The sequence below is a fragment of the Leopardus geoffroyi genome, chromosome A1 (genome assembly GCF_018350155.1).
Source record: "Leopardus geoffroyi isolate Oge1 chromosome A1, O.geoffroyi_Oge1_pat1.0, whole genome shotgun sequence".
Lineage (NCBI taxonomy): Eukaryota > Metazoa > Chordata > Mammalia > Carnivora > Felidae > Leopardus > Leopardus geoffroyi.
The window spans coordinates 172,471,394-172,495,123 of record NC_059326.1 but is presented as its reverse complement, the minus strand read 5'-3'; the positions used below and the strand labels follow the sequence as shown (position 1 = coordinate 172,495,123).

The 23,730-nt window shown below is 43.0% G+C and overlaps 1 protein-coding gene across 3 annotated transcripts in view; it reads left to right on the top strand.

The window, feature by feature from the left end:
- The window catches only part of MCC (MCC regulator of WNT signaling pathway), a 437,412-nt gene that overhangs the window by 279,424 nt on the left and 134,258 nt on the right, over positions 1-23,730 (top strand). The window contains exon 1 of one of the 3 annotated variants that reach the window (XM_045446809.1): positions 1,162-1,281. The exons of the other annotated variants lie outside the window; for them this stretch is intronic. Within the exon in view, the coding sequence (XP_045302765.1) occupies positions 1,255-1,281 (27 nt within the window). The 5' untranslated portion in view covers positions 1,162-1,254. Of the gene's footprint in view, positions 1-1,161; positions 1,282-23,730 lie in introns of those variants that run through there. 3 annotated transcript variants of the gene reach the window in all.

The window sequence follows — 23,730 nt, the reverse complement described above, 5'->3', positions numbered from 1 at the left end:
AAATAAAGATTAAAAAAAATTTTTTTTTAATTAAAAAAAGAATCTTATGTCACAGTTGTTAGTGTCAGAGCTAGGATTCTCTCTGGCCCGCATGGCCCCAAAGCCCATGCATATGTATGTGTCTTTAACCCTTACTTCTTAGAAGTACATGCAAAGGACACATGTTAAATTGTAAGCAGTAGTTGGGGTTACACGTGATATTTTCTGCTTATGGTGTTTTTTGCTTTTTTAATTTACACATTCGTTACAGAGAATATATAATCATGTTCAAGAGGAGGGGAAAACACTGTTAGTAGAATACTGGTACCTTGCCTCTTAGAGTTTATCGTCCCTGACAATAAAGTCTCCCAGAGAATGTTTCTCTTCTGGATCAGAAGCCCTCTCCAAGATGGGTCTCAAAGGGCGCTCTGATCTAAGAGTGTGGCCTTATCAAAACATCTCCACGTTTTGTCTTTGATGACTCTCAGGTGTGGGGTCATGTCTGGGGCCAGGTGAGGAGCACAGATGGTGGGACACATGGCTCCGGGCACAGGCAACATGGGATGTGTGCCACTGGGCACGTTAGTTGTGTCACTTTAACTGTCACATAAAACAAAATCTCAAAAAAAAAAAAAAGTTACCCCATCCTCAGCTCCATGACCTTGCTTCCTTTCTCTTCTCCCTCATGCACACAGAGGTGTAGTTCAAGGAAAAGTGCTGCCGAAGATAGGGAGGAACTCTCTACCGGCATCACCATGAGACCAGGGAGCCCCCGTGGTTGTCCTCTTCCCTCTCCGTGGGCCCCATTCTCCCCTGTCTGCTGGCCTTCCTTTGTTCAGCTGAGGGCGACAGGCCGGCTGTGGGGACACAGGCCCAGCAGGAAGACCATCTGGGTGCTGCCCGGGTGCCATGACGTCATGCTCGAGAACGCCCCCATTTCCCCACAGTGCGGTCTGGAACATGATCGCCCCAGGACCACAATGCTTCTGCACAGGCCAGGGCCAGAAGAAGAGGTTAAAAAAGAGCAGGGACACCCTGCTCCTCTGAAGGGGTAGAAGGGGAGGAGAGTGGCAGAAACAAAGCCCAGTGGGTCTGGAATGTGGAGACTGCGAGGCTGAGCAGATGGAGGATGGGATGGACACCTCAAGGAGTTCTCAAAACCCAAGAGGCCAGGAGAGCTAGGGTCAGAAAAACGTGTGGCCAGTCTGCTGTGGAGGCTGATAGGGGCACACCACCCTTCTTAACTCTCCCACCTCTGACTCATGTCACGTCTGGATGGCAAGAAATCAGGAGCATGTACAGGTAAACAGCCTCTAGCTTCTGCTCAGAGACCTTTGGGAACCTATATGCAGTGTGGCGGATAATTCCAAACGGGGGTGACCGTAGTTTTTGTATTTGATGATTTCTGTTGTTGTAAAACTCTGTTCATATGATCTGGAGGCCCTGGCCCTGCAGGCTGGCCGCTCAGGTCCTGGTGTTCTGATCCTGCCTGCTGTGTGCGGGCCTCCCCGCCCCCACCCCCAGCTCTGACTTTCCCTTCATCTCCCTCTCCCACCTACTTCAGGGTACTTCTGTTTGGCCCTAAGCACAGTTGTGGATGTGGTGAGGGGGCTTGTTTCTTGTTTTCAAGGGGCATTTCCGTTTCTGTTCTGAAACTTGAAGATGTTTTTTTTCATTGTCTCTCAGAATGAGGCAGATGCTCGGAACAAGCAGTCAGCTCTGAGGGTGTTTTCTCACACTGCCTTTGCCTCTGCCATGGGGTCCCTTGGCACACAGCTTCTTTGCATCTCTAGATGCTGTAGTTCTCGACCAGTAACCTATTTCTGTATTGTACCAGCTCCTGCTTTCACCCCACTACACCCTAAGGTTTGTGGTGGTTTTGTCTGTTTGTTGAGTTTTATCAGAAGGGAGAGCTCATACTGACCAGCTCTGCATTCTTCAGCTGTGATTCTGGGGTAAGATCCCTCCCTGCAGTGGGGATCTTCTGTGTTTTGATTCAGAACCCTTTCTTTTTTTAAGTTTATTTATTTATTCTGAGAGAGAGAGAGAGGGAGAGAGGGAGGGAGGGAGGGAGAGAACCCCGAGGAGGCTCTGCACTGTCAGCAGGGAGCCCAATGTGGGGCTCGGACTCAAACCGTGAGATCATAACCTGAGCCAAAATCAAGGGTTGATGCTTAACCAGCCAAGCCACCCGGGCATCTGATCCAGAACATTTCTCTTCTGTGTTCCAAGGGTGTCCTTTTCTTGTGGGGTGCATCACTTGAAGTTCTCCCACCTTGGAGAATTCTGATAGCCTTCCTTTTGCGCCAGATATTGCCCTTGCCAGGTAGGCCAAGCAGCCTGGATCTGGGAAGGCACAATTAGCGGTCACCTGTTGGTTCTCATGGAAATGGAGACCAAGCAGCTAGTCAAAGCCTTTGGGACTTGGAGCAGCCTTGCAAATGCAAGCGGAAGACTGCTAGCCCCCTCACCTCTTGTCACCTGACCTGTAAGCTGTGGAGCTATACCACTTTACAACAACAGTTTGGCCAAATTGTTAGAACAGCTCTCAGGGCAGGAAATAGGGGATGCCATAGGCACTTTGACACCTGATGGGATGCTAATGGAAGACCCTGGGCGGAGGAGTGGTGGGGTGCTGCTGCAAGGTGGCTAGACTAGGTACAGCTGACTGTTCAGGCCAGGGTCTCCAGAGGCTAGTGCTGCCATATTGGTAACCCAAGCAAAGAAGGAACCCTGGGGTCCCTCCTGCGGGAAACATTCTACAGCTGTGGCGGTTATAGGGCTTCCTCTTTCTGTGTGACTGTCTAATTAAGATTGTGGCTGATGAATAGTAAGCCATCCATGTCCTTGGTACACATGGTAGTCCCATCCATGTCCTTGAACACAAAGTACTTCTCTTTTCAAAGCTGAAACTGTGATTCTACCAAACTCTGATCACTGCCTCAGCACTTGGAGGCTCTTGTTTGCTCAGCGGGTTTGTACTCACTCTTGATTTATTCTCTGTTGCGCAGCATGATTACAGAGGGATATGTGAGGCAGTGTGGTCTAGTGGTAGATGGGGGAGCTTGGAGTCACCTGATTCCTGGCTGTGCTTTAGCAAATCACTGATTCTAGAGGGTCAGTCCAGTTAAGTTTTCAGACTCTGTTTTACCACTTGTAAAATGGGCTTATACCTAAAGGACATGCTTTTACTTAGAGACTGTTTTGATGATGATGATAGCAACTGACGTTAATTGAGAACTTGCTTTGTGCCATGGATATTGTATTAGTTGCTTTAAGTACATTATATAACCATAATAATGCCTCTGAGGAAGATGCTATTTTTATACCCACCATGTATGCTACATGCCAGAAAACCAAAGTTTAGTGAGTCTAAGGAACTTTACTAACGTCGCATGAGCAACAAATGGTAGAGCCAGAATTCAAAGCCATGATTCTCATTCAAAAGCTCAGATTCCTCATCACATTGAGATGTGAATGGTGTAAATATTAAAGGAAGGTTTCAACACCCATTTATCAAAAATTAAACTCCAATTATATGATTTGTATTAGGCTGAGAAGCAGTAGCCACTCTCATGCAGTGCTTATGGGAGTGTAAATTGTTACCACCATTTAGAAAAGCATTTGGGGGGAGCCTGGGTGGCTCAGTTGGTTAAGTGTCCAACTCTTGATTTTGGCTCAGGTCATGATCTCACGGGACCAACCCCCCACAGAAGGCTCTAGGCTGATAGCGAGGAGCCTACTTGGGATTCTCTCCCCTCTCTCCCCTCTCTCCCCTCTCTCCCCTCTCTTCCCTCTCTCCCCTCTCTCCCCTCTCTGACCTTCTCTGACCCTCCCCTGCACTCCCGTGCACACACACATGTGTGCTCTCTCTCAAAATAAATAATAAAGTTAAAAAAATGAAAAACATTTGTGCAGCTTTCCAGAAAACTGAAGGTAGTCTAACAGATCTGCTTCTGGGTGTATCTGGGAGATGCTCCTTCATGAGCACAAGGAGACAAGTAGAGAACACTGCATCACCATGCTGTTCATATCAGTAAACAAATGAAGGGCACTGAAACTTCCAGCTTGACAAATCATGGAATCACCGTATGATGAAATACCATATGGCACTTGAAATGAGCACTTTCTGAAGATTGTAGCTAGGGAAAAGGAAGCAGTTAAAATGAATACTGGTGATGAGGGAGTGGTGTCATGTTGAAGACTGTATAAGAGAACGCCATGTATAATATTTAGAGCAAAATGAACAATTTTAGAAATTTATGGAAAGATGTGTTATATGAAAACCTGGGAGGGCAGGTTGGCTCCAGCTTCGGTGGGGTAGCTGTCTTTGAGGTAGAGAATGGGATCGAGGACGGGCACAAAAGAGGGCTTCAATGTGTAGCTGTAACATACTTCCTTTCAAAAACTCTGGAAGCAAATATGACCAAAGATTGACATTTATTAAACTGAGGTAGTCAATACATAGTGCAACTCTCTACTTTTGTGTATGTTCTAAATATTTTCTGATAAAACACAGTGAGACGACACTCAGGGGACTTTTCCTTTGGAATTCCTCACAAAGATTGTCACACGTTCTTGCTGTGACCTTTTCTTCGTAGCTACACATCTTCATCCTTTGAGGGCAAATTGGATTATTTTAAAAGTAAAGGGCAATTGGCATTGCATGTGAGTGAGGTAGATAATAAATCAGGAGAATGCTGTTTTTTAATTAAGAATTTGGTGTGGCAGTCAGGGAGAGAGTGTCTGAGTGGCAGCAGCATTGAGAAAGCAAGTGCCTGTCCTCCGGAGCAGACTTCTCAGGACAGAATGCAACCACATCAATGTGTAAGTTAGGCCTACTTGTTAATAGGTCAGCCTTGTTACTGACCTGCCTCACAGTCAGTCTGATACGTTTTCCAATGGACCCTCGTGGTCTGTCTCTGCTCCTGTCACCGGGTCCTTCAGGCCATTCTTTTCTAAGTGTAAAATTAAGCTAGAACTTCAAAGGTTCTGTCTCCTGTCCTGTGAAATCAGGGGATGTCCTATAGTGAGTCCCTCCACCAGAGCCACACTCCAGGGCCCAGTTGACTGTTGGTCACCATATAGGAGGTCAGCCTCTTCCAGACAGGACAGGAGAGCAAGTTAAGGGCTGTGGCTGGCAGTGGGCTCAGGGTGGACACACTGGATTGTTCTTGAACTCTGGTTAGAAGCCTTTGGAAGCAAGCAAGCAGTGGGCAAGTCAAGTCTGAGGTGTTAGGGATTCTGTCCAGGCACATCTTCTGGATGCGTTCCAGTGATTGCTTTCACAGGGCTGGGTAGACAGACATCCTGACTCTTGAAGGTGAAATTGTCTCTAGGCTTTGCAGTCAGAAAATCTGTTGTACAAAGTTCTACTTTGTCCTGTGGGGTAACAAGCATTTCTCTTCTCACACTTACTTATTTAAAATTTTATAAATGTTTGTTTATTTTTGAGAGAGAGACACAAAGCACGAGGTGGGGAGGGGCAGAGAGAGAGGGAGACACAGAATCTGAAGCAGGCTCCAGGCTCTGAGCTGTCAGCACAGAGCTGGACAAAGGGCTCAAACCCACAAACCACGAGATCATGATCTGAGCCTAAGTGAGACGCTTAACCAACTGAGCCACCCAGGCGCCCCTCACACTTACTTATTTAGTATCCATTTCTCATCCATGCTATCTAATACTGGCTTTTGATATTCTTTTGTTTTAATAGTTCATTGAACTCAGTTTACCTAAGTAAAAAGTATGGCTTTGGAGTCAGGTATTTTGATTCCTGGCTCTGCCACTGACCCAGCTTTGCAACCTTGGGCACGTTATTCAGCCTCTGTTAACTCACACTTAGGAGGATATCAATAGCACCTTCTTCAAAGGGCCATTGTGATGATTGAATGATCCGATGAGTGTGTAATACCTTGTACATGACATTGTGACATTCAGGTTAAATGTTGAACAGCATCTTCCTACCTTACTCTGATTAACCATGTGTGTGCCCTCAATCTTGATTTCCCCTTCCTTGCCTCTGTGCTATTGGGCTGTTTGTAATACATCTTTACTTAATGATCATGTAAACATAAAGCCTTCATCCTCTTGTTCAAATTTATTTATTAAGTAATAGAAACTTTGCTGCCTGCAGTCACTGTGGCTGTCCTTTTGAAACTAAATTTGGACTACAAGGTATTCTATGGCAGAACACATGATTTTGTGTTTCTTGGTTACCTGTTTGATGAAGATGCTAGAATAATTTGAATCTTTTTTTTTTTTTTTGCCTCCTTTTGGTAATCAAAAGAAATTTTGTCAGCTGGTTCTTGTCTTTTTCATGAAGCTTAACAATATGCCATCGTGGCTGCGATGAATTTATAATGGAAAAATGGGGCATCCAGAAACAACCAGAGGCTTGCCTGTAACATGGACAAGCTGGCTCTGATATCAACTATATCTGTTATTTCAATTCCCATCTGAGATCTCTGCCTCCTTAATTCTAAATCTTGCATGACCCCTTTTACATCCCCTTTGCAAACCCCTGGGAATGAGAGAGGCTTCTTGATGGCATGGTTTACTTGATTCTGCTTCTCCATCTCTAGAATGGTAATGGGATCGTGCTCCAGCAGGCCTGTGCACTAGACTTGTTTGTGCCCCTGTCGTTACATCTTTGTCCTTCAATTTATTCTGAGTATGTAACAGAACTGTGAGGAGCTTGGCTTATAATGTGGGGTCTGGCTAACCTGGTGTGGCTCACATTTGTGAGAAGTTACCTCTTGGGGAAAGAGTTTAGTTTTTTCTGTTCTCGTCATGAGTGTACACATTTTCTTTTGTTGGTGTGTTTCATCACAACATTCTCTGCCAGACTAAATGATACTTACAGGTTGATTGGGAGCTTGCTGAGCGTTTGCACAGCCAGCGTAGACTCTAAATGATGTAGTAATGAAATGGCATTCAGGGGTGTGTCATAGTAAACTATAAATATCTATTTTAGGAATTGTGTTGAAGACACACAACAGGGACTAGACTCTTTGCCCTTAAATAAGGCAGGCTTAGAAACTGCCCTCCTTGCAGGAAGCAAGAGTGCAGACAGTGCTGACCTTCCAAAGGATTCATGACTTGAAAGTTCTTCAACATCTCAGGGCTAATAGAGGTTTTTTCTTGAAAGTGCATATGTGCTTTACTTTGTTCTTTAATATATCCACACCAATCTTAATTTTTTTTTTTTTTTTAAGTTCTGGTTAAATCAAGTACAGTGTTGCTGTAGGGCAGCCTTCCACAAACCCAAATGCCAAGCAGGTAGGCTAAATCAATAAAGTGGGCTTTAGAAGGTTTATTTGTTTTTGTCTAAAAGATGGTGTTAATTATGGAGAACCGTGGTCAAGAGGGAAAGCTGTCTTCACTTCAAGTCCATTGTCACCACGCCTGCTGCAGGCCCTGGGTTACTAGAGTTCAGGTCATTTAAAGAAATCCACAGGTTTTCATGTTAAATCCATTAATATTTAAGAGAGGCTTAAATAAGGAAGACTGTGCAAACCAAACACAATGTATCTGAATGGCCAGCTTATACCTCCTCTTCCCCCCAGAGCCACATATGCTGTGGCTTCAAGTGCCTACTGACATGTACCCTGTAACCCACAGTGGGGTCCCCCCAGTGTGAGAAGTACAGCCTCTGAGCCAGGGAGACCAAGCAGATGTGGTCAGAGCCCTAGTAACCTGAGAGGATCATTGTAGCACAGAGGTGTGCTGGGACCTCTGGGAACCCCAGGGGACCCTTACCCTGCTTTAGCAGCAGCTCTGATTCAATCCTATGTATTGGGTTTATGTATCACCCCCTCCCTCCAACGTACATGCACCATCCCTCCGCTAAAAAAAAAAAAAAAAAAAAAAAAAGCCCCACAAACTTCCTCATATTACCCATTTCCAAATCTCAGGGTGCTGGTGCCTCTCATTTGAATGCACGCTTATTTACTCTTCCTTCTTGAGTCAAGGATTCCAGAAATGAACTCATCTGACCAGTGTGGGGTGGGGAGGAATTAACTCCCCCTTCATACTCCCCACACAGCCTCTGTTACCGTGTCCTGAGACTGCAGAGTTCCTTGGCAGCCATGGGCACGCTTAATTCACCATGAACTTAGTATGAACTAGAATTTGTAAATCTCTTTTATATATTCTGCTACCAAGCCGTATTTCTCTCCTACAGTTGTAATAAATTATTTTAGCATGCTTGGGGATGGTAATTACTTGAGTGCCTGAAGTTGGTAAAGCTGTTTGTTCCTCTCAGCAATCCTGGGCTGCTGCTGAGTGTTTAAATATGTTTCCTTTTTAACATAATTGTCCTTCTTACTTTCTCATCAGTTGTCAGTGTGGCTGTCACTGTGTGGCTGTCTCTGGTCCTTTTTATTTGCTGCTTCTAATCTCCTAGTGTTGGGAATTCATGCATCCAGGAATTTTAGAATCATATAACCAGAGTTTCTAGAATTTCAGACAAGATAGATGGTCTCTGTGTGTGGACCCTTAGTATGGGTCAAGTATCTGAGCACAGGTTTGACGTTAATGTCTCCTTGGCTGGTCAGAGCCATTTATTTTGCTTCCCAGTTTTCAGGTCTGGGGAAGAGTTGTCCCTTCTAGGACTTCTATCTTGTCAAGTAAGACTTGACAGAACTGAGAAACTCTTCCCAAACAGCTGCCCTTCCTCACCCTCTTGTCTCTCCCAACTGCCTGGGGAGCTGGGGCCTTGTCTTGGACATCACATAGACAGGACTCGATCTTGGATGCATTCAACTTCTTTTTTTTTTTTTTTTTTTCAACGTTTATTTTTGGGACAGAGAGAGACAGAGCATGAACGGGGGAGGGGCAGAGAGAGAGGGAGACACAGAATCGGAAACAGGCTCCAGGCTCCGAGCCATCAGCCCGGAGCCTGACGCGGGGCTCGAACTCACGGACCGCGAGATCGTGACCTGGCTGAAGTCGGACGCTTTAACCTACTGCGCCACCCAGGCGCCCCATCAACTTCTTAACGCCCACCCTCTCCTTACAAAGGTGAAGTTTCAACCATCATGGAAAAGCCACTTACACGTGGAATGGTTAACAACCTTCTGTGGCCTAACATTTATTCCATGGTTTTTGACCAATGTGCTGTAGTAGATACAATGGTACATGGTCATTAGATCCTCCATGGGGCCCCCTGGGCGTCTTTGTCATCCTTCTCTCTTCTCCTTTCTTTAAAAAAAAAAAAAAAAAAAAAAAAAAAAAAAAAAAAAAAAAAAAAAAAAAATTTTTAACGTTTATTTATTTTTGAGACAGAGAGAGAGCATGAACGGGGGAGGGGCAGAGAGAGAGGGAGACACAGAATCGGAAGCAGGCTCCAGGCTCTGAGCCATCAGCCCAGAGCCCAACGTGGGGCTCAAACTCACGGACCGTGAGATCGTGACCTGAGCTGAAGTCGGACACTTAACCAACTGAGCCACCCAGGCGCCCCTCTTCTCCTTTCAATTAAAAGGTGGAGGAGATGAGATTTGAGTTTGGGGACAGAAGTTCTCAGAACAAATTTTCCTTTGACTACAGTGTATGTCTGTAAGTCCTTTAAAAAAAAATTAAGATTGCCTATTTTAGAATATAATCCTAGAATTGGAGATGTGAAGTTCAAGCCATTAGCTGTCTAGTACACTTCTGTCGATGGAATAGAGAGTTTTTACATGGAAGTTCTGCCTTTGGACAGACTCATTTGACTTATACCTGTCCATTTCTTCTTTTGATATTTTTAATAAAAACAAGCCTGGTTGGGGTGCCTGGGTGGCTCAGTCGGTTAAAGCGTCTGACTTCAGCTCAGGTCATGATCTCGCAGGCTGTGAGTTCGAACCCCGCATCGGGCTCTGTGCTGACAGCTCAGAGCCGGGAGCCTGCTTTGGATTCTGTGTCTCCCTCTCTCTCTGCCCCTCCCCCGCTCTCACTCTGTCTCTCTCCATCTCTCGAAAATGAATAAATGTTAAAAAAAATTAAAAAAAAAAAAAAAAAAAAAAAAAAAAAAAACAACAAGCCTGGTTGACCTCTATAGGATTTCTATAGGATTATAGAAACTGAACCACTATAGAGGAAAGCCACGTGCTGTTCCACAAATTAGCAAAATAAAGTTTTACAAATTGGTTTCATTTTCTTCCAGCATCTCTCTGACCAGCCCAAACAAAAAAATTAAGTTATGCCTAGAAGTTAAGGAAAACCAACTGAGTTGGTGGGAGAGTGGGTGGCAGAGAATTAGAAGCTGATGTTGTAGCTTTTTTAGACTATCTTAAGTAGAAACAAAGCTTTGGGTTAAGGACCTGAATTATCCCATTATGTTCTGCCAAAGTATTGATACTTTGTATTGCCAAGTTCATCTCAACAAATACATGGTGCTAATAAGCGGGAAAACAATCTCATAAGAGCAAACTGTAACATGAAGAGATGACAGTTCTTTGGAAGATTACTAGAAATTAAACGCCAGCTCTCTCCTCTAATGAGCTTTGGAGCTAGGTGGAGATGGGTTTTGGCGTCAGACGTTTGGTCTGCTCACAGCTTTGTGACTTTGGATAGTTACCCTAACCTCCTTGGGCTTCAGTTTGTGCAAGTGGAGAACAAAATTGGGAATTGGGAAGATAGAGGGGCGGGTGTTGGAATGTTGGAAGGGGGGAAGGTAACAAAGGAGCTGGAGTGGCAGGAGCTGGATAATGGTAGTTCTTTACCCTCCCTCCTCCGCATATCTTGTGTCAGGCAGAACATCAGAGAGTTTGGGCAATTATTCCTCACTACTGAGGGTTTCCAGATAGTTCACATCCCTCTGGATGGTCGGGTTTCCCTTTGGCGCTCTTAGGATGGGGTTTTTGCATGTGCATACTTCTCCAGGCGTCTGACTAGCTTGGGGTCGATATTCTCGATATTGTGCTGGATACAATATTCCTATTAATGCAGCTAAGGTTGGATTGTCATTTGGGGCAGTTGATACAGTGTCCCCTCCAGGCTTACTTAGAACTGTGAAACCCTTGGGTGAGGCCAGGCCCCTCCTGAGGAGGGAGATGTCTGAGGGGGAAGGATGCTGCTGGGTCTATGACCTTGATGTTTTAATCAGGGCTGAGGACCGACTGTGTACTCTTCTTTTCTGAGATAAGAAAGGAAAGAAGGGTGTTTTTTTTTTTTTTTTTTTTAACGTTTATTTATTTTTGAGACAGAGATCATGAACGGGGGAGGGGCAGAAAGAGAGGGAGACACAGAATCGGAAGCAGGCTCCAGGCTCCGAGCCATCAGCCCAGAGCCCGACACAGGGCTTGAACTCACGGACCGCGAGATTGTGACCTGAGCTGAAGCCAGACGCTTAACCGACTGAGCCACCCAGGCACCCCAGGAAAGAAGGTTTTTAAAGAGTAGTTTTGTAGGTTTTCTCTAACCTGGTACCTAAAGGAAAAAAGATTTGAAAGGAGTCATATATTGAAAGCATTGGAATTTAGAGATACTTATTATTAAAAAAAAAAAACTTTCTCTTTCTGTCATACACACACAGCTTAAACTTTTTAAACCTCCCTCCACTTTGAATCAGGAGGCTAGGGGGCCTGCATTTTGGCTGCCAGAGCAGCCTCTAACCTTCTAAATCATAACAATAAGGAGCAGCTGGGGCTGCTGAGCGATCCAGAGCCCCAGCTGTGTAAGGCCATCTCCCTGCAGCTAGGTACCCAACATAAATCATAAGATCCTTTCATTTAAGCTGTTCTGCCCACCTGGACACCTTCCCCCCTCCCTCCTTCTTTATACCTGTTGAAATCCTACTTCCAGGCTTAGCCCAAATGCCCACTCTCCAATAAAATCTTCCTAAATCACCGCTGGTGGGAACTACATGGAGTCCCCTTTGCTGTCTGATGGCAAATTATTGGAACTTGCACTGTGTCCTATCGTAAGCCTCTGTGGTAGTGTGGACAGCACTGTTATTCGGTGTATACCTTCCTGTTGTCTAGATTGTGAGGTCCACACTGGCTAAACATGCAAGGAGTGTTGACTACCAGTCTTTGTGCTGGGAACTAGACATAGCTTAAATTTAGGTGCTCACCATCATATGTGGAGCTGACATGTAAATACAAAACTCACCGTGATTGATATATGTTGTATGGTGAAAGGAGGTAGCAAGTGCTTTAATATTTATTTATTTGTAAGGGTTTTTTATGTTTATTTATTAGAGAAAGAGAGAGAGAGAGAGAGAGAGAGAGAGAGAGAGAATGAGAATGAGCAGGGGAGGGGCAGAGAGAGAGGGAGACACAGAATGCAAAGCAGGCACCAGACTCTGAGTGTTCAGCACAGAACCCAATGTGGGGCTCGAACTCATGAACTGCGAGATCATGACCTGAGCTGAAGTCCAACGTTTAACCAACTGGGTCATCCAGGGGCCCCAAATGCTTTAATATTTAGAAGTGAGTGCCTCTGTGTAGCTTTTTGAGGTGTTCCCTTTTGAAGTTGGGGACTGTCTTATCAAATCTTGACTTACATACCTAACAGAATGCCCAGTGCCTGATAGGTACCCAGAATGTGCATATTAAATGAATCACTTACCATTTAGTTAGCAGACAGCATGTGTGCCCAATTAACTGCACTAGAACAGCGGGTCTGATTTGAGTGCTCTAATAGAACAGACATGAAGAGTGCCTTTCGCATAAGCCGTTTGGTAAATGCTAATGGAATGAAGACATTTTGTATGATGTATAGAAGGCAGTTTAATCCCTCCTCTCCTATAAAAACCTCCTTAAGAGCATTTCAGTTGTGGGGAGCTCCCCTGATACAGAAACAAAACTGACGGGCAAGGAGTGACCCCAGTGAAGAAGAGCCCTGTGGCTGTTACCTTAAAAAAACACGAGAACCCTTCCAGTGGAGCCCAGAGAGCTGACACAGAGCACAATTTGGCTCTACCTGGCGGGAGCAGCAGGGCCTCTGGCTGGGTGGTTCGGGAAGAACAGATGATACAGGGAGCTGGTCCTGTGGAGAGTGCTGTGTCTGTGCGGGGACTGTTACAAGCACCTGGGCAGGACAGGCACTCGGAATGTAGCAGGGGTGGCTGCAGTCACGGCTGAAGAAACTCGCTTGTCCTTCAGAATTACCAGTTTCACGATGTTCTTGGTATTTTTATGCGGTGTTGGTTTTGGAGCTGTGACTTTTACATGAGAAGAAATGAACAATCCAGGTCTAAGATCTTCATTTGGTTTGAGATATGCATTTTGTGGGTAACTCTGGAAGCCCAACACCTTGCACGTGTCAGCGCTGTCACCACGTCCACTCATTCATACCCATCCTTGGACCGCACCATTTCCAGTGGGCTCATTATCCTGTGGCTGGAGAAACTGGGGCCCAGAGAATAAAGTCAGATTTGACCCCACTCTTCTGACTGCAGGGCACAGTGCTTTCTCTCCGGTTATATTCCATTTTGTAGTTAGAGATGCAAGGGATTTTTGTTGGGCGCTATCAGTTTAGTCTATGGAGTTCATATATGTTACCTTTTATCTCCTTAAATACTGATTTCAGCTATTAGAAACAATACAACAGCCAAGCTAAATTCCTTTAGAGTCTCAGTAAAAGTGTAGCTCACCAGAATCCATTTCTGAATTCTGATTCGGACATTTTAAGGCTGGCCGTGGTTTTATGACAAATTGTGTTGGTCTAAAATTTGCCTGATTTGGTCTTTAAAAAGGCCCGTGTGCATCCGCGTGTATTTTGTTAGCAGTAAAACCAGGAAAACTATTTCTTGGGAATCAAGGCTTCCCATCAAAATCCACCTTTAGGAATTGTCTACATTTGGCAACTGTCTAAATTGTCTGTTTCTCGTGATTTAAGTTATCTTAAATGGGTGTTGCTAGCTCGTGAAGACGTTTTTTGGTCTTAAACTTGGAGCTTAGAAGGATGCATGTAGGTTTTTAGGGCACTACTCCATCAATATAATCAGTTTGGCTAGTCAGAACTCTGGCTCTTCAAAATTAGAAGTGGCTACTCAGGATTATTTCAGACTAAATTGTAAACAGAGTTAATGATGGTTGGCAAAGTAGGGTGCTGAATGGGGATAGGGCATCAATGACTTCACATAATTACAATTATTTTCTGATAAGAGAAATAATTCTACTCTGTATTGTAAAATATAGGAAGTCAGAAAGATGCTAAAACCAAAATTACCTAAAATCCCGTAGTCAGATAAACTTAACATTTATCTTTTTTTTTTTTTTTTTTTTTTTTTTTTTAAGAGAGAGAGAGAACGCGAGCATGCACGGGTCTTGATCTTACGATTGTGAGATCATGACCTGAGCCAAAATCAAGAGTTGGATGCTTAACCAACTGAGCCACCCAGGCACCCCTACCATTTATCTTTGATATTTTCTATTGTATAGAGAAAAAGTTGATCTTGTTTACATTGTTGAGATCCTAACATGTGCAAATGTATACTTGTTTTGGATAAGAAGGGCTGGAATGTAGTATAAGCATTTCTCATGTCTATAATAGGAATTTCTGTTAAGTAGCTTCTCATGGGCCACCCCTCCCTGCCACACACACCTGAAAGGTGAAGAAGAAAGAGCCAGCAAACTAGAATACTGTTCTCCTGCCTGTCTACTCTTTGTTCACCAATGTAGCCTAAGTAGGGTTGAAAGCAGAGAGAGGAGGAGGAGGAGGAAGGGGAAGTGGTGCGGGAGGAAATCAGTGACCCTGTCTGTGAGGGATAACAAGTTTTGCAGGTGGGTTCTCTATGCAATATATTCCATAAATCTGAATCATACCATATTTATTTTTCTTCATTAAATTTCTGAACTGGAAAGAACTATACTGAAAACTTGAAATGTATAAGGTTATTAAATTGAAAACACGGGAGATAGATGATGGAATTGAAGAAGAAATAGAAATAAGACCAATTGAGGCATTAGGAAAGAGAAAATGGCAAATTCAAAAACCAGGTCAGGGGTAAGCAGCGGAAATGGGCCAATGGAGTCCAGAGCCAGCAAAGAAATAGTGCTCAGGGAGGACAGTGTGATGAGCTACATCTGTGCTAAAATGTTGGGAGGAGGGTGTCAGGCCAGCATTGTGCTCCCTGTCTGTAGAAGTCCTTTTTGGCTACACTTGTGAGGTGGGAGTAGAACTATCTAGCAAATACATAGTGTAGCATATGAAGCTACTTTTCAGGTAATTCAAAATCAAGATGTAGGTATGCATAACAGTAGCTTAAGTGAACACACCCAAAATCCTTGGGTAGGGAGAGTATGGGGCTGGGTGTTAAATGTGCTATATCATTTGATACAGTACCCATGGCAGCTGGGCACAGAGGTGAAAGATGGTGGCGCTGGGATTTGAACCCAGGTGTTGCCTGTATCTAAGGCTCGTGCTTTTGTCAACACCAGCAGGCCTTGGCTCTAATGCTCCCCCAGTGTGAGCTGGAAATAGGTGGTATATCCTTGTAAAACACACATGGTTCCTGAGTTGCCCAATTTTATAGTCAAGTCCTACTGAATTCAGCCTCATCCTTTTGTCTTTTAGAGAACTTGCATACAATTAGTTAGTAAATGAGACAATACACTAACATCTTAAAAGAAATCAATAGTAACCGATTCAATTTGCCTTAATTGAACAAAATCCTACTATCTAGTGTTTTTAAAGTCTTGAAGCACAAGCACAATGGCAATCAAAAAGCCTTGAACCAGTTTGGGGAAGAATTTCCCTTGGATTTGCTCTGTAAGGAATGTAGAACCAGTCACTTAAGAGTACTGAGCATTGCCCTGAAGTAGCTCTTGTGTTACTAACAGCCCGTGTACTTGCCTCTAACAGCATTTGAGAAGACAAATGTACCCAGTGCTAGGCTGCAAATGGATTAAAGCAGTGTTGATCCTCATCTGTCAGAACAATTAACATGAGTAAAATACTTGCCCTACTTAAAGCAGATGGAGGGAGGGGAGGAGAGGGGGAGGGGATGGTGCTCTCTAGTACTGTTCATAAGATTAATGTTGCTATATGGGCAGAGAGAGCACTGGATTTATTTTCTGAACATTACATGGATTTTCAAGATGTCAGTTATTGCTGAAAGCACAGACTGTGTTCTTAAAGGGTCTCTGTAGGGTATTGAATGAGACACAGAAGAGGTGTGGGGGTGGGGAATGGTACATGAGATATATAGCATTTTTAACAGTAAAGTATGACTTGTTGACCATTTTGTCCTCTTATTTTTAAGCTCTGCTGAATTCAAGGCTTAACAGTAACCTGGCTTCTTAGAGGATATATAAATATTGTTATAAGATTTTTTTTGATAAAATAAATAGAATAGGCAGACCTAGGACTGTAATGACTTGAGACCACAGCTTGGTGTTCGCACGGAGACTTGAGATCCCCCTTGCCTTCCATTAGAGCTGGATCCGCGCTACCAGGGTGGGAGGAAAAGAAAACAGCACATTCATTAAGAATGAGACATCTAGGAGGATTTTATTACTCTTTGACAGTGGAAGTGGAGTGGGAAAATTGTTGAGGTTAGCACAAGAATGATAGAAGATGACAGTTGTGTGAGAAATAATATTTACATGAGTGCTGAATCAAATTTTAATTATAGGAAGCCTATTGAGGAAGGGATCGGGCTGTTGGCAGAAGTTCAGCTGTCACTGGCAGGACAGGACTTGGGGGTGAGGAGGGAGTATGATAGAGTGACCACTGGTTATGGGCAAAGTGGGTAGAGATTCTGCTGTTCCTTTGGATATGCTCCCCACAGTGTCCCTCATAAATACATTTCTGCCCTGGTAGCCACTTCTCCCTTGTTGGCTCTTCCTGCCTCCTAGCCCCCAGCTACTGGAAGAATTTCAAAGTCCTCTGCTGTCAGTCATGGCTTTCATGTTTAAATTGGATACCTAGCCATCTTGATAGAAAAGCTGCTGGGCGCTGAGATGTCAAGATGGTCCACTCACTACTGGGATGTGCTTTTTAGGGACAGCTGAAAGGTAGCATTCTTAGTTAACTAAGAACGGAGAGTAACTCTAGAATTGCCCTTCTCCTGTCTTTCAGGAACATACTCTGCTTGGCCTGTCTGAATTCCTGCTTCTCCTTATCTGTTTCAGTAGCATCTCTTCCTTTCTCTGGTCTTTGTCACCACTCACAGCTTCCTTTCTTGCTTATTCCTCTTTGTGTACCACGCACATGTTTTGATCTGCAAGCCCTCTTTTCTATAATTATGTTAGCCACTGTTATGAATATTGTTTGTATGGACAGTGTCCAAGCAGGCATTCTTTTGTGGTTCTTTGAGGTAGTGAAATAGTCCTTGAAAATGAGAAAAAAAAATCTACTCTGTTCTAATTTGAAAAAATTTGTGTGTGTGTGTGTGTTTAAGTTTATTTTGAGAGTGAGCAAGCATGTGCAAGTGAGGGGGGTGGGTGGGTGGGGAGGCAGAGAGAGGGCAGAGACAGAATCCCTAGCAGGTTCTGCGCTGACAGCACAGAGCCTGACTCACGAACCGTGAGATCATGACCTGAGCTGAGATCGAGGGTCAGACGCTTAACTGACTGAGCCACCCAGGTGCCCCTATATATATACGTGTTTTATGTATATGTTACGGTATTATTTAAATTAGTAAAGATTAGAAATTTCCTAAATAAGATTAAGAAAATTGTGCACTTACTTGATGGCCTTTACTCAGTCATTAAAAACATGAATATTAATACCTACTTGGGAAAACCTATACAAAATAACACTAAATTAGCAATACATGTATACGATGATGATAGCCATTTCAAAAGACCAAAAATATGTGGTTAAAAAAAGGAAAGGACCGTAGAAAAATCTAATAGCTGTTATAATTGTGATTTCTGAATGTAATTTCTTTCTACAAAGTGGTTTTAAAGATAAAACATAGTTAATGTTAACATTGTTTATAATCCCAAGCAGACTTCCATAATTGATTTTCATGCTCCGGTTTGTTTTGAGATTGTGTGGCAGACATACAATCCGTTCTTGTGTGCCTGAGAGGCTTTGTGGCTTCCCAGCCACTGCCGAAAGCCCACACTGTGTAACTGTACAAATCACACGATGACCCTCCAATGCCTGGTTTAACTTTTCCATAGTTTCCATTGCCCCATATAGAGAAACTGAGTGATGTTAAATTTTAACATACACATATTTCATATTTGCTGCCAGCCAGGCATAGTGCTGGGTGTTGTAAACCAGTCAGACACGAGCTTGCTCCTCAGGGGGGATCTGGAAGAGGAGACCCAAGAAATGGAGCCAGTGGGTGGTGTGATAGGTGCTGTGGTAGGAAGGAAGAAGGGCACGTGGGGGTGGTGCCCACCAGGATTCAAGAAGTCTTTCCAGAAACCACCTGAGTGAGATGTGCAGTTAAGTGGCATGGGGTGGAAGGCAGGGATTGCAACTTATCTGGAGAACTGCAATTTGTTTAGTGTGGCCAGAGAACTTAGATTTTGAGGGGAGAGGAGAGAGGATGGTTCTTAGGCCACCTTGAGAAATTTGGATCTACCTAAGGGCAAAGGAAAGTTGTTGAAGGGTTGTTGTTGTTGATACTGATCTTGTAGCATGACAAGTGATACACAGTGCTTAGAATTGTGTGTAGACTGTTGGCTCTGGCTTTGGAGAACAGTCTGGAGAGAAGGCCAGAGGCAGGAAAGCCAGGTTAAGCTCTGTTTCTGCAATCCAGGTGAGCAATGGTATCCTGAGCTAGAATGATGATAGTGGACATGGGGAGGAATGAACAGTTTCCAGAAAGATTTATGAGATAAGATGAACTGAAACAGATGATAAGAGGTGCCTGGGTGGCTCAGTCAGTTAAGTGTCTGACTCTTGGTTTCAGCTCAGGTCATGATCTCACAGTTTGTGAGTTCAAGTCCTGTATCAGGCTCTGTGCTGACTGTGCAGAGCCTACTTGGGCTTCTCTCTCTTCCTCTGAGAGATGCTCTGCCCCTCCCCTGCTTGTGCTCTGTCTCTCTCAAATAAATAAATAAACTTAAAAAAAAAAGAGAGAGAGAGAGAAAGAAACTGATGATAAGAGCAAGGAGTAGGGAGGAATAATTCAAAAAAGGACGCCAAAGTCTTTGGTTTAGGCAAATAGGCATGTAGAACCTGGCTCTTGGCACTTACTTGCTCATTTAGTTGAACAACCAGCCTGGCAGCCTGGTGATGTGTGGGATGGGTTGGCTGGCAAGGGAAGAAGCCAGGTTGAGTTTGAAATACGTTGAGTGCGTCTCTGGGTACAGAGGTCAGGTAGGCTGCTGAACATACAGGTCGGAGGTACAAGGAGCTGTATCCTCCTGGCTATTGGGTTTGAAATCAGTGTTTTACTTTTGTGAGGCACATGGTAGAGCTTCAACAGGAGATGTCACTCACCCTGAATTCTGCTGACAACAGCAGTCTTGGGAATTCCAGGTGCCAGCAACACATTGCCGGAAGTAACTTTTGAGATTTGAGAATTTAACTATTAGCTGTTGCTCCCAGGGCACAGTTCCTGTGCTCTTGCTGGTGCTGGACTGTTAACTCAATCCCTAGGAACCTAGCCTGATCCCAGCCTTACAACTTTATTGTTGTAACCCCCTCATTTGTATGTGGCATTTTAATATATAAGGGGAATTTACGAATTATTTCTCAGGGAGAAATCCAAATGCAAAGCACTTACCCATTATAATAAACACTTTGTTGTGAGGTGGAGAGAATAGAATTATCTCTTTAATTTTCTGGTGGATACTGGAATTTGACTTTTTTTTTTTTAATGGCAAAATCAGCTCTTTGAAAATCAGCACAGGATGTGGCCAACAGACTTGAAAGTGTTTTGCTCCTGCTGGTTGGGAGTAGGAATAGGGATGGGGGCAGGGAAAAAAAGAATATTTAATGCAGTGGTTTTCTTTTTCTTTTCTTTTTTTTTAATACAAAATTTATTGTCAAATTGGTTTCCATACAACACCCAGTGCTCATCCCAACAGGTGCCCTCCTCAATACCCATCACCCACCCTCCCCTCCCTCCCACCCCCCATCAACCCTCAGTTTGTTCTCAGTTTTTTTTTTAAATTTTTTTTTAACGTTTATTTATTTTTGAGACAGAGACAGAGCATGAACAGGGGAGGGGCAGAGAGAGAGGGAGACACAGAATCTGAAACAGGCTCCAGGCTCTGAGCCATCAGCACAGAGTCCGATGCGGGGCTCGAACTCACGGACCGTGAGATCATGACCTGAGCCGAAGTCAGACGCTTAACTGACCAAGCCACCCAGGCGCCCCTGTTCTCAGTTTTTAAGAGTGTCTTATGTTTTGACTCCCTCCCTCTCCAACCTTTTTTTTTCCTTCCCCTCCCCCATGGTCTTCTGTTAAGTTTCTCAGGTTCCACATAAGAGTGAAAACATATGGTATCTGTCTTTATCTGTATGACTTATTTCACTTAGCATAACACTCTCCAGTTCCATACACGTTGCTACAAAAGGCCATATTTCATTCCTTCTCATTGCCACGTAGTATTCCATTGTGTATACAAACCACAGTTTCTTTGTCCATTCATCAGTTGATGGACATTTAGGCTCTTTCCATAATTTGGCTATTGTTGAGAGTGCTGCTATAAACATTGGGGTACAAGTGCCCCTATGCATCAGCACTCCTATATCCCTTGGGTAAATTCCTAGCAGGGCTATTGCTGGGTCATAGGGTAGATCTATTTTTAATTTTTTGAGGAACCTCCACACTTTTCCAGAGCGGCTGCACTAGTTTGCATTCCCACCAACAGTGCAAGAGGGTTCCCATTTCTCCACATCCTCGCCAGCATCTATAGTCTCCTGATTTGTTCATTTTAGCCACTCTGACTGGTATGAGGTGGTGTCTGAGTGTGGTTTTGATTTGTATTTCCCTGATGAGGAGCAACGTTGGGCATCTTTTCATGTAGTGCAGTGGTTTTCAAACGTGTTTGTTTTGTTTTGATTGTTTATCTAGACCTATACTGATCACAACATACTAAATCTATTTCTAGAGTGATTCATGCCTCAAGACCCACAGGTTGAAAACACTCATGAAAAGTACTCTAGGGATAGTTGACTGGGGATCATTTTATCTCTTTCTTGGATTTAACTATGTTTTAGAGTATATTAGAAGGAATGTCATATGATTGTTAATTTATCCCCCAGTTCCTCCATAGCAAATTTGCAATCGCATACAGCTTTCTTAATATTTTCCTGAGCAAGTTGAACGAGGCTTTCAAAAGTCCAATAAATTATGGTGGATATAGCATCATCTCTACTTATCTGTCACTGCTTTTCCTCCAGTGTGAGAGGCTAATTGAACACCAACTATAGTAATCTGATTTGCATTTTCCCTGTCAAATGTGCCATTCTCTGAATAGCTAAATTAACTAGTCTTCCTGGAATATACCCAAATGTTGAGAACCATTTAAGACTTTTCAAAACCATTTGGTCTATTAGCTCTGTCTTGAGATAAGCAGAATAAATGAGTCCCTGAAATCAAAGGGAAACTAATTGTAGTACCTCTTTCCAGCTTTGAGTCATCAAAGCTTGACTGTCTCAAGTATGTTCTAATGGGGTTCATTATTTTGTTTGTTCTACATTTGATAATTCTGAGATAATTTTACATTTGCATTGTTAATATCCATTTTTCAAATTTTGTTGACATGTCTTTATTTTCAGGAATAATAATTTATTGGGCTTCCCTTTCAAGGCACAAAAGCTATGCATGCCCATTGTAATAAGTCAAACAACATGGAAGTATCCCATGAAATAGCCAACTCCGTCCCTTTTCCTCCATATATTTCCATCTTCCTCCTCGATGCGTGTTAACAACTTTGTGTTTATTCTTCAATACCTATCTTTCCTCATATAAAATACACAAATATGGTGAACATTTTTATAAAAATAGATCAGACTATACATATCCTAATTTTAACTTTTTTAAATGAAATATTATACCATGGTTTTCTAAGATCTCCGATAGACCTCATTCTTTCTCAAAGACGCAAAATATGGGGTATGCCACAGTTTATGTATTCACTCCCTTGTAGATGATCACTGTGTTTTGGTTGTTTAGTTCAGTTGTTGTCATCATTACATTGCTATAGCACCTTTGTAAATATATCCTAAAACCAGTAAATTAAGTCAAAAGAGGTGCTCCTTGGATATCCTAAATAATGAATGTGATCCTGTGATCCTTACCGGAAGACTGAACATGATTCACATCATTCCTTCCAGGCTCCACCAGCAGGTTGATTTTTCTGAGTTGAGTTCCTTCAGCAGCACATTGGGAAGAAGATGGGTCAGGAGCACTGAGTCAGGCCATCTTTTGGACCCAGGTTGCTTCTGTCTCTACCTACCCATTTCCTTGGGCTATCACTCTTTAAGTGTCCTAAATCTTTCTTAGCATTGGCTCTGGGACTTTGTTTTTGTTTTTCAGCTCTTAAGACTTTCTTCCCCTTTTATTTGAGAGAGAGAGAGAGAAAGAGAGAGAAAGAGAAAGGATCCCAAGCAGGCTCCATGCTCTGCACAGAGCCCAACACGGGGCTCAATCTCATGACCCTGGGATCATGACCTGAGCCAAAATCAAGAGCTGGATGCTCAACCAACCGAACAACCCAGGCAACTCTAGGACTTTTAAAAAGTAGTTCTCTGATCTCTCTCCTCCTCTCTCTCTACTCCTCCATGGCAATGATATAAAAAGGACCCCACTCTAGTAAGGTTTCTGTGGTTCAAGCATACATTCCTAATCTGTGATTTTAGTTCATCTTACTATACCCCATTGCTACCCTCCTCTTTCTTTTGCCCTTTGTGTTGCTATTGCCATAATTTAGAGAGGTCCCCATCTTTGGATTCATTATGCCATTGGTCGGAGTTGGGTGCAGTGGCCTGTAACTCCCTTGTACACCTTTGCTCAGTTTACACACAACAAGTGCAGAGTAAGGATGCTGTTTTAGCCACTTTGGGTTAGAGCTACTAACCCAAATAAGATATTCAAGACAAAAAAAAAGTTGTAGGTCACTTTGATTTCAGTCTTTCAGTAACTGTATGTGTGCTTGCACTGTACTAGCTGTTAGGAATAGAATACACTGAGGATAAAACAGACGTGTTTTTCCTCAAGGAATTTGTGTCTAGTAAGGAGAGCCACTACAAAGAAAATTGCAATTGATAAATGTCCATGTTTTCAGGTGGCATTCAGTCTTATACTTGACTTCACTGACTTTGGGAGAGGTGGGGATGGGGAGACTGGAAGTTCTGATCCAAGCCCTATGAGATTTAAAAAAAATCTTCATAGTAATTTTATCTGAATAATAAATAGCTAAAATATTTTTGAAAAACAAAGGGAATATTTTACATTAATGTAACATTAAACATTAAAATACTGTCATTTAAAATAACATAAAAGGATTTAGTTGTATCATAATGGCTGCAATAAGAACAGTACAAAGGGCTTAATTATTTAGTAGTACTAGGATAATTATTAAGTAAAAACAAATTTGGATTTGTAATTTATGTATACAATGAAATTCCCCAATGGAGTAAAGTTTTTAAAAACAACTGCATTTTTAAAATGAAGAAATTACACGTAGCTATCTGATTAGAGTGGAGAAGGAATTTCTAAACAAAAGCAGAGGGAAGAAATCTGTAAAGGAAAAGACAATAATATAAAACACAGATGTAAAAAAATGCTATATAAGTTAAAAGGTGAACAGCCACTTAGGAAAGAATATTTTCAATACATATGGTGAGCGATTAGTATCTCTAATACACATCAAACTCTAAGAAGTCAACATCCTGTCAAAATGGGCA